This window comes from Taudactylus pleione, unplaced genomic scaffold (assembly GCF_031769625.1).
Source record: "Taudactylus pleione unplaced genomic scaffold, aTauple2 ptg000154l, whole genome shotgun sequence".
Classification (NCBI taxonomy): Eukaryota; Metazoa; Chordata; class Amphibia; order Anura; family Myobatrachidae; genus Taudactylus; species Taudactylus pleione.
Window position 1 is genome coordinate 19,040,929 of NW_028284556.1, and position 19,693 is coordinate 19,060,621.

The window sequence follows — 19,693 nt, forward strand, 5'->3', positions numbered from 1 at the left end:
AATTTTTATGCTCCTTACATGGAAACAGAATTGCACTATGAGGCAAACCAATACCCTATAATACGTGTCACCTCTATGAAACTATTTGGTAGGGGATCCACCACTTGACACCCACTATGATGTATGAAGGCAAGGTCAAAAGCTGAGGCAGATAGAGAATAAGTGGAGGCAACAGCTCCAATGAAGAAAGTCACTGCATCACACATAATCAAAGTATTATATTTAAAATAAGCAAAGGCAAACAGAGTAAACTGTAATGTATAATTATATACCAGTTAGCACATTGAGTTTCAAGGGAAACAATGGCTATTACAGGTGAAAAGAATGCTAGCCTGGATGCTGGAGTGTAGTCGGTGGGTATCTGATGACTTTACTGTCTTTTTATTTTATTGTATGCTGTTTTTGTATTTCACTTGATGCTTCAATTAAAAAAAAGTTAAACAAACAAAAAAAAACTGTCACCGTAACTCATACCAATGAAAATTCAAATCTGATTTCAATCTGAACTGTGCTAATAAAAACAACAGCTAGAATCTTCTTGGTTGTTTAATATTTACCTTGGAGAATATTCTTGGTTGTTTAATATCTAGGTTGGTACTTTTACACCAGCACTCTTCACAAAAAAATAAAATATATTTAGTGCTCTACAAATTAAATAAAGGGAAAAAGGAAGGGAATGTCAGTTGGCGCTCTCAGAAAGCAGCTAGTTCAAAAAGAGGTGCCAACTCCTAATAGTATGTTTAAGAAAAAGAAAAAATGGGTATGAACAGCGCTAGAGTACCTTATCATAAACCATAAATCAAAAAATTTATCAATATTGCCATGCAAATCGTGGGTGTTATTGTAGAAAGATGTAAATATATATAAAATTGATAATACAGGTTGAGTCTCCCATATCCAAAATGCTTGGGACCAGGGGCATTTTGGATATTGGAATATTCCGTATTTTGGAATAATTGCATACCATATTGAAATGTCTTAGGCATAGGACTCAAATCTAAACACAGGATGCATTTATGATTCATATACACCTTATACACACAGCCTGAAGGTAATTTTATTCAATATTTTCAATAATTTTGTGCCTCAAACAAAGTTTGTGTACATACATGAAATTCATATTTGTGTCATATACAGCTTATACACAGAGCCTATAGGTAATTTTATACTTTATTTTTAATAATTTTGTGCCTTAAACAAAGTTTGTGTGCATTAAACCATAAAAAAGCAAAGGTTTCACTATCTCAGTCATGCAAAAAATATTCCGTATTTCTGAATATTCCGTATTTCGGAATATTTGGATATGGGAGACTCAACCTGTAATATCATATAAAAAGTAAATAATAAATATATATCACAAATTATAAAAATAACTATAAATATCTATACAGCTTGATTGGAAAATTTAAATTTATTAATAGATACAAAAAATATGTTGAATATATGGAAATGAGCATAAATTTCATGAATATTGAAAATCAAAATGTACAAATAAAAAATAATAATGAAAAATGTATAAATAATAACAGTCATAAATCAAATATATAAAAAAATAATCCAAAGGAATCCAAAGAAAATGTCCATAAGAAATTGATGAGTGGACTGAAATGAATGAAAAATATTAAAAACAATTGAGCATTATAGAAGAATCTCATAGAACAGTCTCGATTCAAATAGTAATTGGAAGTGATATTGCAACAGTCACCGGCCTATACGTGTGGATCCGGAATAATATCCAGCTAATAGTAATTACCAGACTTGGTTGAAATGTCCATGGCCTGAGAAAGATGCAGAAGTTCCTGCACTGGCGTGCTGACGTGAGAGGCATGGGCTGGAAAACAGAAGAATGGTGCTGGTCCGGAAACAAATCCACAAAGGTATCCAAGTGCTGTGTTGGTGATGGTGGGGTGCTAGTCTGGTAATTACTATTAGCTGGATATTATTCCGGATCCACACGTATAGGCCAGTGACTGTTTCAATATAATTACCAATTGCTATTTGAATCGAGACTGTTCTCTGAGATTCTTCTATTATGCTCAATTGTTTTTAATATTTTTCATTCATTTCAGTCCACTCATCAATTTCTTATGGACATTTTCTTTGGATTTTTTGGATTATTTTTTTACTGTATATATTTGATTAATGACAGTTATTATTATTTTTTAATTTTTCATTATTATTTTTATTTTTACGTTTTGATGTTCAATATTCATGAAATTTATGCTTATTTCCATTCATTCAACATATTTTTATGTCTATTAATAAATAAAATTTTTCCAATCAAGCCGTATAGATATTTATAATAATTTTTATAATTTGTGATATACTGTATATTTATTTCTTATTATTTATTATTTACTTTTTATATATATTTAGATATATTTACATCTATTTACAGTAACACCCACGATTTAATATTTAGTACTCTGTTACCGAATTAAATGGCTATACATTATACGGTACATCATTATGATAAGATGGATAATGACCCAACCAAGGGACTAGTTTAACAATTGTCAGCGTACAATGCATTCAGATGGGAGGCAATTAAGATGTTTAGAGAGAAATGGGTTAAGAGGGCAGGTTATTGGGTGAGAACAGGAGTTTAGTGCATAGATGTTGTCCTTGGTTAACTTGGAGAACGAATTTAGGGTTGATTAGGGAGTGTAAGATACAAACAGAGAGGGGATGGGAGACCTGCACTCAATGTGTATGGGCTGTAGTATGTGGTTGATGCCTGCTGCTGACCTCTATGGGGTTACCCAACCTATAGAGTACGACTTAGTATAAAAAGTAATGGAGGTCAGCGCTACATCTATTGTGTGCAAACCAAAAATTATAATACAAATGGATATGTTTTTATTTTATTTATTGGGATTCACATTTAAGGGTCACAATGCCCCTGTAGTATAGTATGCAGAATGGGGTGGGTGGGTGGAAATAATGGTACCTGTTGGGATATATATGCCAATACTGGTGGTAGGTAGGGTATGGCAGAGTCAATAAATATAAAAATGGAGGTGAACAGTGTAATTAGCACAATAGTGCTAATAGGCCTCCTGATGTGCTACACCGACAGTTCACAGTGATGTGACGTTGGTGATAACAGAGTCTAAATACGCGGGGTGTATAAGTATGTGTCTGGCGGGGCGGCATCCCGTATCAACCAGGTGCACAAACTTACCCTCAACGTCCTTTCTCGGTCACAGCCAGGTGACCGTGATCCTCTTCTCCGTCCTCGTCGTGGGTCCCGGTCCTCTGGTCTTCTGCTCCGCTAGTAGTGACAGCGCGTGTTGTTAGTAGCGTGCTGTCTGGGATGCAGAGTCCACACCGGTGCCCTGCGAGACTTTCGGGTAGCCGCGTTCTCGCGAGATAGCGCAGCTCTCCGGGCTCAGCAGGTATGACGCGGAGGCTCGACTCGGCGCCGCAAGGAGACTCAGGAGATGAGAATCGGCGGTGTAAAGTAGTGGGGATGGTAGTCTGTGGTGTCTCCAACATGTATCGGCTGTTAAGCCTTCCTCAGGGATTGATAAGTGCCATCTTCTGTGTGGCTATTTATAGAGTCTCTGACGGTCGCCATCTTGGTTGAGGTCTCAAAGTGTCATACAACTGCGGTGGCCATCTTTGATAGGGGCATGTGAAATAGGATATATGATATTATCCAGTACATATGATGCGTTATGGGATATGCATAATACTGTGGGGAAAAGGGTATAGCGAGTTCTATACGTTCATATACATATACTCTTGTCTGTCTGTCCGCATGTTACTATCCATCAAATGTGTATTCATGCATAAGGCAGTCTTAATAGTACTTTTAATCTCACGGGGGTAGGGTGAGGGCACCTATAGTGGAGTAGATCTCCCGTTGGGTACATCTAAAGTGTTATAACTGACTTCACCTCATTATCCACATTAAGTCCCTGTGGTTGGAATGTTTTGAGGGTATATATCCATTTTAATTCTTCCCTATTCAATCTACCCTCAAAATTGCCTCCTCTCCAATTTTTCTCCATATAAACAATCCCTATATATTTCATCCCTTTGGGATCCTGATTATGTTTCTCTTTGAAATGCAAGGATAGGTTGTGTGTTTCCAATCCTTTCTTAATATTACATCGGTGTTCCGATATTCGTGTCTTTAAACTGCGTTTGGTACGTCTGACATACTGTAAACCACAGGGGCATACAATCAAGTATATAACCCCTGTGCTGTTACAGTTAATATGTTGTTGTATTTTGTACGTCATCTTAGTGGTGTTTGACGTAAAGTTTTCTATTCTCTTTGTGGTATTGTATCCCTCTTTGCAATTTTTGCATACTCCACAGAAATAAAACCCTTTCCTAACTGCAGTGGTTCCTAAAGTGGTTTGTCTTGAGGAATTGGTTTTTATGTGATTTTTTACCAATTTTTGTTTCAGATCAGGAGCTTTCTTATATATTATCTGTGGTCTGGCTGGTAAAAGATCTGACAAGATATCATCTTCTTTAAGGATGTGCCAGTGTCTGCTCAAGATTTTCTGGAGTTGTCGGGTGTCTTTACTAAATCTGGTAATGAAGGTGGTCTTGAAGGGGTTATTTTCATTTGTGTTTTTATTTTTGTATGAGAGTAATGTCTGTCTCTCCGTGTTTTCTATTCTTTGATATGCTTCCTCCACTATTAGTGCATCATACTGTTTTGCAAGAAATTGTTCCTTCAGATTATGACCTTGTATCCTATAATCTTGTAGTTTGGTACAGTTGCGTCTAATTCTGTATATATGCCAGTATTGGCATATATACCCCAACAGGTACCATTATTTCCACCCACCCACCCCATTCTGCATACTGTACTATAGGGGCATTGTGACCCTTAATTGTGAATCCTAATAAATAGAATAAAAACATATCCATTTGTATTATAATTTTTGGTTTGCACACAATAGATGTAGCGCTGACCTCCATTACTTTTATACTAGGGAGTGTAAGAGTCTTTCACTTGAAAGGTGCAAGTTGCAATGGTTAAAACGCCGGTAATGGCACCGCATCTTGCACCCCTCGAAGCCGGCTCCAAGACCAAATTCACATAACTTTGCTTGGAGCCCTATGGGGTTGCAAGCACTTTTATGCGAATTCGGGCTGCTTTCAAGTGCACCCACTCGCACCCGTGAGTACATCACATGTAATTGTATTGACCCCATTGTGTGAAAACTGTGATTTTGTGACTTTTGTGTTGGTGACAAACTCATGGGCTGTAAGAGAAGAAGTGTCAGGTGGACAAGGAACCTTCATAAAGTTGGCCAAAAATCATTGAGGGCATTATTCAGTATGGTTTTGTGGCCTACTTATCCTATATACACTGAGCTCTCCCTGACCTAAGCCTTTTAAAAAAGGGCATGCCATTGATAGCATATAATTACCTGGTGAACCTGGTCTGATTGTTGGTGGGGAACAGCTCAATGGGTGGGGAACAGCTCAATGAATGTTCAAATATGCCTATTATGTACCCACATGTAAGTACCATTCTTCTTCATAGTGCTCCCCTATAATAACGATTTTGTAGGGACACAAGGATTGTTTTTCAGCAACATTTTCTAACAAATATATGGTTTTAAAACATTTCTTGCTGGAAAACAGACAAAATTGGAACAAATACACTTTTCAGGAAAATCTTCACGTAGGTACTTATTTTCATGCAATAAGTGCAGCCCCAGATATCCACCCCAAAACTGAACTACACTTCGAACTGTCTATGTCCAGCACAAAGGTATATTCTACACTGACAAAAATATGCAAACAACCTTAGAGTAAAATTAAGGCAGATAGGACAGTGGTGGTAGATGGTGAGTGACTTATTTTTGTGAGTTTGGGGGCATGAGTGTAAAGACAAAGACAATCTTAATTAATTTTTCTTTTTATACCAGACATTAAGGATTTCAGTAACCCTATAGACATTTTATTTACAGGTTCACTTTACTGTCATCCAACGTCCTTTAAATGACTTACTGACATAAATTCTCGTACATAGAAAATACATGCTCCACACTTATTAAAGCCTGTTAATTTTTTATTTATGTAACAATGAATTCGTACAGAGGCTCCCAAACTCCATTACAGTCCAGGTTCAATGGATGTTCATGCTTGAGTCCAGATGGTTAAATCAATTTGAATGATGTACTATTTAAGTCACCTGTGATCAAGCATATATATCCTTAACGGGATGCAGTTATTATGCCGGCGGACGGGTTGCCGGCAGTCGAAATACCGACGCGCAATCCAGCTGCACGGGCATAATACCGACGCCGACATCCCGATGGACATCAGGATACTAGCATCGGCATCCTGACCGCCGGAATCCCGAAAGTATGAAGGTAAGCCGGGGATTGGGGTGGTTAGGATTAGGCACCCCCGGGGGGGGGGGGGGACTTAGGGTTAGGCAGCCCCCCGGGAGTGTTAGTGTTAGCATGCGGGGAGGAGGGGGTTAGGCACCCACTGGAGACTTAGGTTTAGGGTGCCGGAAGGGAGGGTTAGGCACCACTGGGGGGGACTTAGGGTTAGGCAATGCCTGGGAAGGTTAGGTTTAGGCACCACTAAGGGTGGGTTAGGGTTAGGGGGGGCAGGGTAGGGTTAGATTACTTACCTAGTTGCGTCGGGATCTCCTGCTGTCGGGTTTCCGGAGGTGGTATTTGAACCGGCGGCTAAAGAGCCATCTGTATTTCAATACCATTCCATCCTTAATACATGGACTGTAATGGCGGAGTTTGGGAACCTCTGCATTAGGGCATTGATATAAATGTTGCCCCTTTTCTTTTTGAGAACATCCCTACTGTCAGATTTTGCACCTCAGAGCAGAATGCTGCTCATGTGAGATAGTTTGATGGAACAATCTCATTGTGCCTTAGAAATATACATGCATCCAGCGATAGGGTTATCAAGATAGAAGGGGGGGGGCAACAAGGTAAGTAAGGACCTAACGACCCCTATACTTACCTTTTGGGGCAGTTATTGTAACTTATGGGGCGGGTGTGTTGTAGCATATATTTGAGAAAGTCATTAGTGATACTCTTATAATCTTATATACACATATTTGTGTTAGGTGTCCTCTTGTATCTTTGACGCTGATGCGGCAAATTGTGCCACATATGGTGCGAGTCGCGCAGCCCCGATGCTGTACACACGCTGCATTCGCACCCGCGATCCATAGGATTGCACTGTGCAAATGCTGCCACAGCATGGTGTACCATGGTGCACGCGTCAAGTCGCATGGTGCAATGCATGCGCACGTTTGTCGTCAAAGCGGTAAAGATGGAAGAGGACACATCTGTACATTTAGAAATCATGAATCAGTAGCCGCAGAAAAACCACCCAAAATAAATACTAAAAAGATGCATTATTTCCAGTCTATAAACTGTAACTATGATATAAACTACCAGCTGTTAATTGTGATGTTATTTAAAGACATGCAATCAATACTTTGTTTTATCATTTATTCATAGTTTGATATAACAACATGTATAATTTGCACAGGGCCTGGGGGTAGGTAAGTGTGAAGGACAGGTTTTCTCCGTGATGTGTTTGGCTTAATTTGTTACTTCAAAGTTCTATACAAATGCAAATGTATCTCAAATGCAAGTAAATATATTAATATTGAGCACTGTAAGTGCTCTTGGGAAAGAGGTGAAGGATTCTGCTATTTTTCATCATTTCAGCTAACACCTCACATTATTTTCTAACAATTCTTAAAATAAAGGTTTTAGCTATGGTGCATTAACGACTGTGAAATTAACATCACTTGAAAAGTCGAAAATTTTATAAATTCAACAAGAAGAAAGTTTCTACAGATTTGGACACATTTATTTGCACCTAGTTTTGTCTTTGAAATTAGCATAAACGAAAGTCATTATTTCTTTAACACACTGAAGATCATTAATGAAAAGTGCTAAAGGATAAATATAATGTTACCCATGACAACAATCAGATGTTTGCTTTGGTTTTCTAAATGGCACCAGTAAAAAAAAAATCTAATTACTGCGGGCAAAGCTACCTTTTCTTTTCCACTTAAAAATCTACTCTTATTAATTTACTGTTATTTTCATGATGACCTATATTTCAGTAAACTTTTTCGACAATGTAAAGCATAATTACAGTGTACTGTTATTTCTACACCCACAAAGAATTTCAGCTACTGTTTAACTCCTTGAGAGTGGGGATTTTTGCCTGGAGGGCCTGTGACACTTTGAAATGTATGCAGACAATCAATGACAGTTTAGCGGAAATCTCATGATGAACATTTAGGAACGATTTCCTGGGGGAAGTACTGTTACTATTATGTATTGTATGTTTTAACACTCTACAGTGTATGAACATTAGGAAACACAATTAGGGGCATATTTATAAATCCCACAACAATTAAAAGTCCTTATCACCACATATTGCAGCATATTGCATTCGGGGGTATGTACCATTGAAGGACCCCAGGACACGGACTCCAATAGGGGATGGGTACGTGATGCTGGCGTTCGGGATCCCGGCTGTCAGAATCCCGATCCTGACAGGGTTAGAATACCGACACTTTGTCAGTCGGTATGCTAACCCTCTCTCTCTCCTAACCCTCCACTTCTTCCTACACTAACCCTCCCTCCCCTCTACTTCATCTTTTGGAGTCGGCCATGTTACTGTTCATGTGTGACCTGAAGACCACGCATGTGCGAATAGTCATCTTATAGATTCATCTCCCAGTAAATTTGCAATCTGTAGCCCATAGGCATTTGAAAATGGCGTTAGGCGTAAATTCTGTATCTTAACAGCCCTCATTTGCAATTGAAAACGGGGGATTGCTGCGGATAATCAGAAATCTGCTGCATTCCCCCATACATACATGTGGGTGTATCCCGGGAATATCCCACAAATATTCTGTGAAAAATATGCCTCTAAAAGTCTTGGCCTAGAACAGAGTGGAGAACTGTGAGTTCCAATTTCTACCAGCTGCAAAGAGGTAAAAGGTAAAGCCACCCTTAGAAATAATATATGCTGTACCCCAAAGAGTGGTGAATAGGCAGAACCCAGAAAGGGGCTTGATATTTGGGCAAAATAAAGGCTAATTAGGATCATGACAGTGACAAAGGTAGGCAGAAGAGGAGTGGGTTAAGCTTGGAATCTACCAAAAATCTATTTTATGCCGAGGGTGGGTAGGTCAACAGGTCACCCTATAAGACCCAAATAATGTTCAGACCAGGAAGAAAAGCAATGAGCCATTGGCATTCTACAATGCTGCATAATATGTTGGCACGTAATAAATATAAAATAAAAATAATAATGGAGGACCACCCATCTAAACAAATAAGATCTATAGAGAAGGAGACTTAAGCACAAGTTACCCTTTCATGAAGAGTGCAACTGGGACTGTAGTGTGGAATAGAGAAAAAAAGACTATGGGTCTGATTTAGATGATGACAAATTTATACATGTACAGTATGTATAAAAAAAGTGGTTGCAAATAAATTATGTTTAGCTCAAGACATAGCAGGGTTTCCATGCCAAGTATACATCAGCCATATAAACACATATTCTTCTGCCCAAATATAGAGTAGAGATACGATTTGACCTTGTTAGTTATAAAAGTGAAAGTTGTATTGCCCTATTCATAAACAATATTGTGTAACGAAATGTCATATTCACAAGAGATAATAGTATTGAAGCAGGATTATTTCTAAATGCAAAAAAACCCCATTTTCAATAAAAGTGCAATTATTATAAATACAAGCACTGCCATTTCCATTGTTTACTGTTATATAAATTCAATAGGAATCTTATTTCCTGTAGGAGTCCAAATGGAAATGACAAATAGGAAATCTGGAAAGGCAACTGCTACGTAACATAATATAGCTACAATATTAATGAATAAAGTACTATCACCTGGAGGGATAATGCAAACAGCCTGAAGAGTGCTGCTAGTATCATCATTAGCAGTACACACCTTTACACAAGGCCTCCGGTCAAGGGTGTAGCCAGAACTTTGTGGGCCTCATAGCAGCATTATGAAGGAGCCCCGGCCTCACTGCTTTTAGAGACACCTCTCTATGCAGCTGCTGTTCATTTTATGATCCATAGTAGTGCCCTAGTTCATCTCATGCCCCATAGTAGTACATATTATGCCACTCTGTAGTGCCCTAGTTTGTATTGGTAGAGAACTATATGACCTGGGTGCAAGTGAACCCCCGTCCCCCTAAACCTCTGGGCCCCACAGCAATGGCACCCCCTGCACCCACTATAGCTATGCCTATGCCTCTGGAACCTACTAAATATATGTTTCTTAAGAAGCATATCTGGGGACTTAAATTTATTCAGGTAGTATCTTCAGCAAACGTACTACACTTGCGTGTACATGCCATTATTCAGGTAGTATCTTCAGGAAACTTACATCACTTGTGTGTACATGCCATTATTCAGGTAGTATCTTCAGGAAACTTACATCACTTGTGTGTACATGCCATTATTCAGGTAGTATCTTCAGGAAACTTACATCACTTGTGTGTACATGCCATTATTCAGGTAGTATCTTCAGGAAACGTACATCACTTTCGTGTACATGCCATTATTCAGGTAGTATCTTCAGGAAACTTACATCACTTGTGTGTTAATGCCATTATTCAGGTAGTATCTTCAGGAAACGTACATCACTTGCGTGTACATGCCATTATTCAGGTAGTATCTTCAGGAAACGTACATCACTTGCGTGTACATGCCATTATTCAGGTAGTATCTTCAGGAAACGTACATCACTTGCGTGTACATGCCATTATTCAGATAGTATCTTCAGGAAACTTACATCACTTGCGTGTACATGCCATTATTCAGGGAGTATCTTCAGGAAACTTACATCACTTGCGTGTACATGCCATTATTCAGGTAGTATCTTCAGGAAACTTACATCACTTGCGTGTACATGCCATTATTCAGGTAGTATCTTCAGGAAACTTACATCACTTGCGTGTACATGCCATTATTCAGGTAGTATCTTCAGGAAACGTATATCACTTGTGTGTACATGCCATTATTCAGGTAGTATCTTCAGGAAACGTACATCACTTTCATGTACATGCCATTATTCAGGTAGTATCTTCAGGAAACGTACATCACTTGCGTGTACATGCCATTATTCTGATAGTATCTTCAGGAAACGTACATCACTTGGGTGTATATTCCATTATTCAGGTAGTATCTTCAAGAAACGCACATCACTTGCGTGTACATGCCATTATTCTGGTAGTATCTTCAGGAAATGTACATCACTTACGTGTACATGCCATTAATGTATAATACTTGTGGTTGTCCATCTCTGGTCCATTTTTTCAGGTGCTTACAGTCAAAAGTTTAAGTTTCAAATCTAAATACATACATATTTTAGACAGTACACATGCCCAGTAAGGAAATGGGTTTTTTTTACGTCATACAAATGGACTTATATCTAACTGTAAAATGATCACCGCTGTGTGATTCAGAGGTGCACGCTATTGTAGCTGCGACTGCGTCTTAATGCTAAGGATGCAGCTGATGGTATTCGTACAGAGATGCCCTCTGGCTGCATCGCTAATCAGATGCACTATCGGTCGCACCATGGGAAATTGCACCAGCCCTATCGAAGTGCAGAATCTCAATCTGAACATGGCCGTCTCTGGCAGCACAACTACGGCAAAAGATGCAGTCATTGACCATGACACGCCACCTCTGGCTAGTCACCCCCCTATTACCTCACTTGAATGCCCACTTAAATCCCCAGTTCAAATTCACTCTGTGGCTTCTGGCGGTAATCACCGGGACGCAGACGCAGTGCGATTGTGACACGTGCAGACTGAAAACATATACTGCTTGTGTGCAGCATTGACATTGCATGCACCTCGGAATCAGGCCCAGAGTCTTAAGGTGCATATCCACTACACAAATGTAGAACGAATGTACAATTACAACATCGTAATCATTCATCATACTGTGCAGTGGATATTGTGCCCACACTGAACGATATGGCGTTCAGTGCAGGCACCCTCCCTCATCCCCGAACCTGCACAACCTATCAATATCGTCAGGTTGGGCAGCATGTTCAGGTGCTGACAGATGCCGACAACAACCAGCAGGAGTGCACATCGCTGGTCGTTGCCGGCATATTCACTGCGCGATTAATGAATGGTTTAACCATAACGATGTCATAATCGTTCAATCGTTTATTTTTATCGTGTAGTGGATACGCGCCTTAAGAGATGTCTCAAGTATGATGATGGTCCCCAGTATATAAGGGGTCTTGGAGTTCCAGCCAAAGTGTTAGTCGCAGAATCTAGTGAGCGCAAAGTGACTCTGGGTTTCTGTGGTAGAGTAACAGCGCAAGAAAACTGGGGACAGCCAAAAGGCACATCCTGAGAGAGAGTGGGCTGGACGAGAAAGTCATGATGGCCAGGGAATGAGAAAAGTTACTGTATGAAGATGCACAAGTCAAATGAATAGACTGGGTGCTTGGATAGTGTTACCAATATCAATTAACTATTCATTTAACACAAAAAATTGTAATGGAGAGGCATGTGAAGATGAAAATAAAGTTTGTTTTTTTCATTTAGATCATTGATGGGCAACAGCCAGTTGGGGTGAAGATGTATCATAAACAGTGTGTGCCTGTATTGCCTGGTTTCTGTGTAATCTGACAGCACACTGCAGGACATCAAAATGAGCTCGGGGGAGGAGGGGATGCAGTAAGTCAGCACCATGTGATCTCCCTCCTTCATCTACAGGAAATAGTGCACTTTATATCTGACTGAAAAGGTATGCAGTCATTTTTCTGCTGACTTGTGTGGATATAAGATACATTTGGGAGCATTTTTATTTAAACGAAGGCATGAGGGCAAGTCTGGGTGCAGTGAAGATTTCTTTTTTTTTGTAGTTTATAGAAAATCTTAATATATTTGGAAGCAGCGTTATGTGCAAAGGAGAGAGGGAGAAAGACGTGAGCTGACTATAACAGAGAAGATTGTGAGTGTAAAACTGTATTTATAAGTGAGATTGAGAACAATGTGCAGTCCTTTTGGTGGTTCAATTGATCCACATGATGAACTTGAAGTGGGTTAGGTACGAGATGCCAGTGCTTCAGATCCCGGCGGTCAGAATCCCGATGCCGGCATCTCGACAAGGTTAGGATACCAACACCTGTCGGGTAAGTATACTAACCCTACACCTCCCACCCCGCAACCTAAACCTAACCTCCCCTTCTAGTGCCTAAACCTAACCCTCCTCCCCAGTGTCTAACCTTAACCCTCCCCCTAGTGCCTAACCCTAACCCTGCCCCTAGTGCCTAACCCTAAGTCCTACCTATGGTGTCAGGATTCCGGCGTCGGCATTCTGAGTGCCGGTATCCCGCACGCCGGTATTTCAACTGCATCCCCTTTGAAGTATATCAAGTTAACCATCACTGTTTAAGATAATCAAAAGGGAGATAGACTGGCACCCATTTATTGATCAAGAGAAGATTGTTTTGCAGGTCTATTTCTGTATCTGCAATTAAAACAAGTATTATTGTTGTCAAACCTAAATAGGCAGCTGTTTTCCACTGTACCCCGGAGTCAAAAAGACAGATCTAGATGTGGGTGGATAGTACCAGGATATCTACAAGCTAAGCGCATGTGCAATGGATCTGGCAGGTGCAGCGAACACCGGCTTCTAAGGACTGCATCGGCTGCAGCCCCCTGGGACTCAGGTAGGGATCACAGAAGGGCAAGGGAGTGACTTCCCATTGAAAGCGCTCTCTCTGCTTATCGCATTCTGAACTGGTAGTCCTAGGGAGAGAAAACTCCACCCACTGGGACTGCCTGTCGAGCGTTTGATTAGCAGGTAGCACTTCTAATAAGAAACCACTGTCAGGGATGACACCCAGTACAAAGATTCACTGGTTAAGTTTACTGGGGTGGCAGACTTTACTGGGGGGCTGCAGCCTTACAGCCACTAGGTAAAATCTGCCACTGCATTCAAATGATGCTCAGTGGTATGAAGAGGACTAATATGTGCCAAGACAACATTGCCCACTCCATTATACTGTAGCACCACCTCCATGAACCATAGACACAAGGCAGAATGTATCCATGTATTCATGTTGTTTATGCAAAATTCTGACTCTACCACTGCATGTTGCCGCAGAAATCAAGATACGTCAGACCAGGCGTTTTTCTTTTTTCAATCTTCAAATATCCAGCTTTCATAAGACCAGGCAACATTTTATTTAAATCTTCAACTATCCAGTTTTGCTGAGGCTTTGACCATAGTAGTCTCAGCTTTCTGTTCTTAGCTGACAGGAGTGAAACCTTGTGTGGTCTTCTGCTACAGTAGTCCATCCACTACAGAGTTTAATGTGCTCAGAGATGCTCTTCCGCATACCATTGTTTTAACACCTGGTTGAGTTACTGTTGCCATCCTGCCAGCTTGAACTACAGATGTGTCCACATACATATTACTTCCTTGAAAAAACAGCCCTTCTAGTTGCACCATGCCGTGTCGTAACTCGGTAGCACAGAGCTTCTTTTCCTGCGACTTCTTACCTTCAAATGCATCTTATTCGCAAAGTGAATAGCAGCTTCTGTTGATTAAAATGATATGCGGCATGCCTACATTCTGTGTGCAGCTGCGGATGTATCTGCAAGCTAAATGCTACGTTAAAGTACACAGCTGCTGACACTATAACGTAGCATTTTGCATGCATATATAATCGCATTTAATCAGTAGAAGCTGCTTGTGTGTCCTATAAATAAGATACATTTAAAGGTAAGAAGTCGCACGAAAAGAAGCTCTGCAATACCGAGTTGAACGCCGCTCACGCATTATGTTAAACATGACTTGTAGAGCATGAAGGTAAGATGTATGTGGACACATCTGTAGTGTGGCCATTCTCCTTTGGTATCTCATAATAACAAGGTGTTTTTCTGACACAGAACTACTGGTCTATGTATATTTTTTGCTTTACGAAACATTCTCTAGTGACTATTGTGCATGAAAATCCCAGGAGAACAACAGTTTGTGAGATGCTCATTGTAGCCACTCTAGCACAAATAATAATTTCACGGTCAAAGTCACTTAGATCACATTTCATACCCATGCTGGTGGAACAACTGAACCTCTTAACCATGTTAGCATGCTTTTATGTATTCAGTTATCGACAAATGATTGATTCCTTTATATATATATATATATATATATATGCATTAGTGAGCAGGTGTTCAGGTGTACCTAATAAAGTGACCACTGAGTGTATATACAGTACACATATATATGAAATAGGAACAGTGATACTGGGTTGCAAAATGAAGGATTATTAAAAAATGTTCAAGCAAAAAGTTAAAAATCGGTGATTGATATTGGAAATTAAGAACAGATGGCAAATATAAAGCTATTACATAAGCATCCTATGGGCATTGGAATATTTGCTTGATTATAATGCCTAATTGTAAACTCACCAATCCTAAGTCACATGTGCTAGCTATACACAGGAGGTGTGAAAAACAGAAACAAAAGAGGAGAAAACTACGGGATAAAGTAATACATGTTATTTATAATCACAAATAAAAACTACTCACTGAAAACACTTGCAAAAGTCAGAAAAATCCATCCATGCTTGGTTTGGCACTTGATTTATTTCCACAGTTCCTTCTTCTTTATGTATAATGTTTGTTGCCAGTGTTGTTGTGTGACCGTCACCAGCAACAATATCACTGAAGCCATCTACAAGATGCACAAGATATGCTTATGGCACTATTGACTGGGTGATATAGTGCTCTGTAGCACTCTATTACAGCATGATTCTACTAAGCACATCACGTTAGCTATGTATACCACAATTAGATGGATTAAAAGTACTACAGCCATAATTATTTAATTTGACTGGATACAAAAGCAGCTTTTGACATAAGATAAAAGCTTTGTCGGAGTTTGGAAATAAGCACTTTGACACAACATATTTATTACCATACGTGCTGACATTTTCTCAAAGATACAGTAGTAAAGGAGTGATTGCTAAACTATTAGAACCGATGAGGTGATTCCTAACCTGTAATCTGTACACATGAGTCATATTTATACTGCAATAATCTTCTGAATATTAAACAGATACTGCTAATGATATGTACCATACCAATACAGTTGTAACATATACCCCTTTTACACCAAAATCCCGGGTCCAACCCTGGAATTTGAACACTGGTCAATCCCGGGTTGAACTCGGCTTCAGACCCCGTTTATACTGCAACTCGACCCGGGTTATTCCCGGGTTTGCCCCGTTTACACTGAACCCTGGTAATCCCTGCTTTTCTCTATAGAAGTCATTAAAAATGGTCTGCTTTAAGGTCTGACAAAGATGGTCACAAAAGGCAGCAAAAGAGAGGGGTGGGGACTGTTTTCAGCATTGCTACAGGCTGCTGTTTTGGCTGTGGCAGGCTGTGTATCAGCCTGCATTTGTGGCTGCTGGTCAGGCTGCAGTTCTGGCTGTGGCAGGCTGCAGTTCAGGCTGTGGCAGGCTGTGTGCCTGCCTGCTTTTGCGGCTGCTGTGGTGCAGGAGGTTAGGCAGGCAAGCGATGGCTTCATGTGAGTGTCTCTATGCAGGGCACTGACAAATTACATCAGAAGCTCCAATCAGCATCATTCAGTGCTAGCCGGGTCAAATAAGCAGGGTAGCACCCGTTTACACTGCCTCATGACCCGGGAACAACCCGTTTTCAACCCTGCTCTCAACCCGAGTAAGATTGCCTGGTAAATCGAACCGGGTTATTTTTTTGGGAGCCGTTCACACAGAGCCTCAACCCGGATCGACCTGGCAATAACCTGGGTTATTTGTTTGGTGTAAAAGGGGTAATACTGGCTTCAGTATTCATTTACTCTAATGCTATATCTGTTTTTGTACAAATGAGCATGCTAGCACCAGCCTGAGCTCTGATACCTTAAGCCTGTGCACAATGCGGGCTGAAATAGACGTGTTCATTTCTATGTGAAAATTAAGCGCACTGGAATGTAAAAATTTAATTTTCTTTTGCGATTATTTCATAAGATAAAGTGGTGGAGAAGGTGCATTTATTTTATATGCATTCTCTGCCTTGTGGGAAGGTGCACAGCTTTTTTCTCCATCTAAAGGACCTGAACATTCCAGAACAGATCACATAGCTGAATGCAATTTGACATTGCACTTCGATAGGCAACTGCTTTTTCTAAGTCTGTCAGGCAATGTAATGTAATAAATGCAACTTAACAAACATGCCACATGCACTAAAGACAGCCCTAATGTCCCCTCACATGCATGATTAATTTAAGTTACAACTGGTGATACTGTAAAACAGTATTTTAAATCAAGAACAAAAATGTTTAAATAATAAGGGATGGGATATGATCAAAAAGTTGAAGTAGGAGAGACTTGCCCTATTTTTACTGCTTCCATGATATGTATTATACAAATAATCTGCAAACCCACAACAGCCAGTGCAGTTTAATTACACTGCGGGAAGTGAGTGCGCACCATGAAATACACTTGGTGAACAAGCAGGTACACTTGTACTAATAAGGAAGTAGTAGCTTATAGTGCACGTAAAATTTGTATGTGGCGTGTTATTCGAGTGTCACGGGACAGTCAGCCGCACAGCCGCAAGCATAGGCCATGTTTAGACAGAGAATCTACACCTACCATAGGGCTGATGCAGGTTTTGATGGTGCAACTAATGGTGGCATATTTGAAAGCACCAATTATAATTACAGCATGCACGGACGCTAAAAGTGGGTGTCTCAGTCCTTGCACATTCAGCCAAATGAATATACACAATAGAAGGTATTGTTGACGTAAAGTCGCAGATGGGCGACCACCAATAGACGCTGCTGTCTGCCCTTTTGCGTGTGACTCAGAATAAGTCTCTTTAAGTGCATGAGTAGTGTTCCCCATAAGTAGCAATCATCTGTACTTAAAGTTCCATTTCAGCTTGTCGAGCACTGGCAAGATTAGATAAACTCTGAGTTTGCAGTCACTGTAGATTCTGTGCTACCAGAAAACAAACTGATTCCTCTACATTGATTCACATACAATACAACTGCTCGAGCAATAGAAATTGTGTGAAGCAAGGAACAATAGAGAAATAGGTTATTTGATGTCGTCTTTTTTCTCTTTTTGGTTACCAGTGTACAGTATGTGCACATTGGTTTATGCGCTCACAATTAAGGAATCATTTTTCATTCTAAAAACTTTCAGAATAAGGTACAGAACTCAGATCTCTACAAAATCAAGGTTATGCAAAGATCATTCTGCTTTATGTTGTAAGGTTTGAGGTTAAGAGTCTCTTTATATGATGAACAAAATGCTTTGCTCCCGCTCTTTAGTTGAGAAAAGCACAATATATTGTATTTCGTTTCACTTCTCATGTGCCTGCAACCCACATAGCCAGCAATGGGAGCTGTGCAGGTCTGCAATTTATAGAGATGAGGGAAGCTTAATTTCTCTCATCTTTTGCCATCTCTGGATGGCATTATGCTTACCTTAGTGTATGCGTATCTGCATTAGTTAAATTCTTTACAGCACATGCACAGTTTTACCAGCTCGTGAATGCACAGTCTGAAATCGTCAGACTTTTCTTTGCACATGTGCAAGCCGCAAACAAAAAGTATGGTGGTTGCTCATATCAGCTTAATGACACAGGTGCTTGTAAAGGGCAGGGTTTACACTGAACACAGAAAAAAGGGATATGCCCTCCAGCACACTGTAGCAAAATCAACAAAAAATACTTTAATCCTACATAATAATAGAGATTCAGAGGTATTAGTTACATACGTTTGCAAATATATGAATAAGCGTCAGGCCAATCGTCATGGCTCCTCTATACTGGCGTCCCTAACATTAAGTGGTTCAGGTCCGAGAAGCAAGGTACCCCAAAATATTCCAGCCAAGAACCATCCCCAGGGCATCACACGAAAAGGGGAAAAAAGGTGATAGTGAAGTGTAAAGGATAGATGTGTAAGGATAAATCAATAAGTGTTAATGAAATGTGAAACAATTAAAATGACATAAATAATAAACAAACAATTAGAGAAGTAATACAAATATTCTATGTGAATTAAGTGGTGATGCTCTGAAAAAGGTCCAGCCAGAACAAGCCGGTAAGGGCACGCATGAGCAGTCCGTGCTGATGCTGGGGGACAAAACTCACACGCCAGAGAGGTAGGTTTCCACAGGACCTCTCATCGGTGAGTGCTACTTTATCATATACAGACAAATAGGGGGAGGGGGACAAAAAGTGATAATACTTTACTGAGGAAAAATTTGTTACTTTATAAAAAAGCCCATTAATGTGAAAACAAGCGGTTTACTGTAAGCCAAACCACATCGGATGTGGTGTAAGCTTTCAGTGTGCAAACTGCTAAAGTAAATTCGGTTGTTTAGTTCTGAAAACCACATCCAATCTGCGTCAGTTTGCAAATCACATACAAAGTTACTGCTTTGTAAATTTCCCCCTTAGGGTCAAATTCAATTAACGTCGAAATTGCCCGATTTTCGCCAAAAAACAGGCAAAATCGGGAAGTGCTAAAAAAAAACCAGGTGAAAATAGGTAAAAGAGTCAGGAAATTGCGACTGTACTCCAAAAAATGGCTGATGCACATCGGAAATTAATTTAGAAGTGTATTATTGGCCGTAATAAAAGTATTTAGGGCAATTAAATTATGT

At 39.9% G+C, this 19,693-nt stretch overlaps 1 protein-coding gene across 1 annotated transcript in view; it reads right to left on the reverse strand.

Annotated features, from left to right (window-relative positions):
* The window catches only part of ADGB (androglobin), a 435,925-nt gene that overhangs the window by 173,406 nt on the left and 242,826 nt on the right, over positions 1–19,693 (reverse strand). The window contains exon 15 of the mRNA XM_088474497.1: positions 15,582–15,726. Coding sequence (XP_088330623.1) covers positions 15,582–15,726 — 145 coding nt within the window. The remainder of the gene's footprint in view (positions 1–15,581; positions 15,727–19,693) is intronic.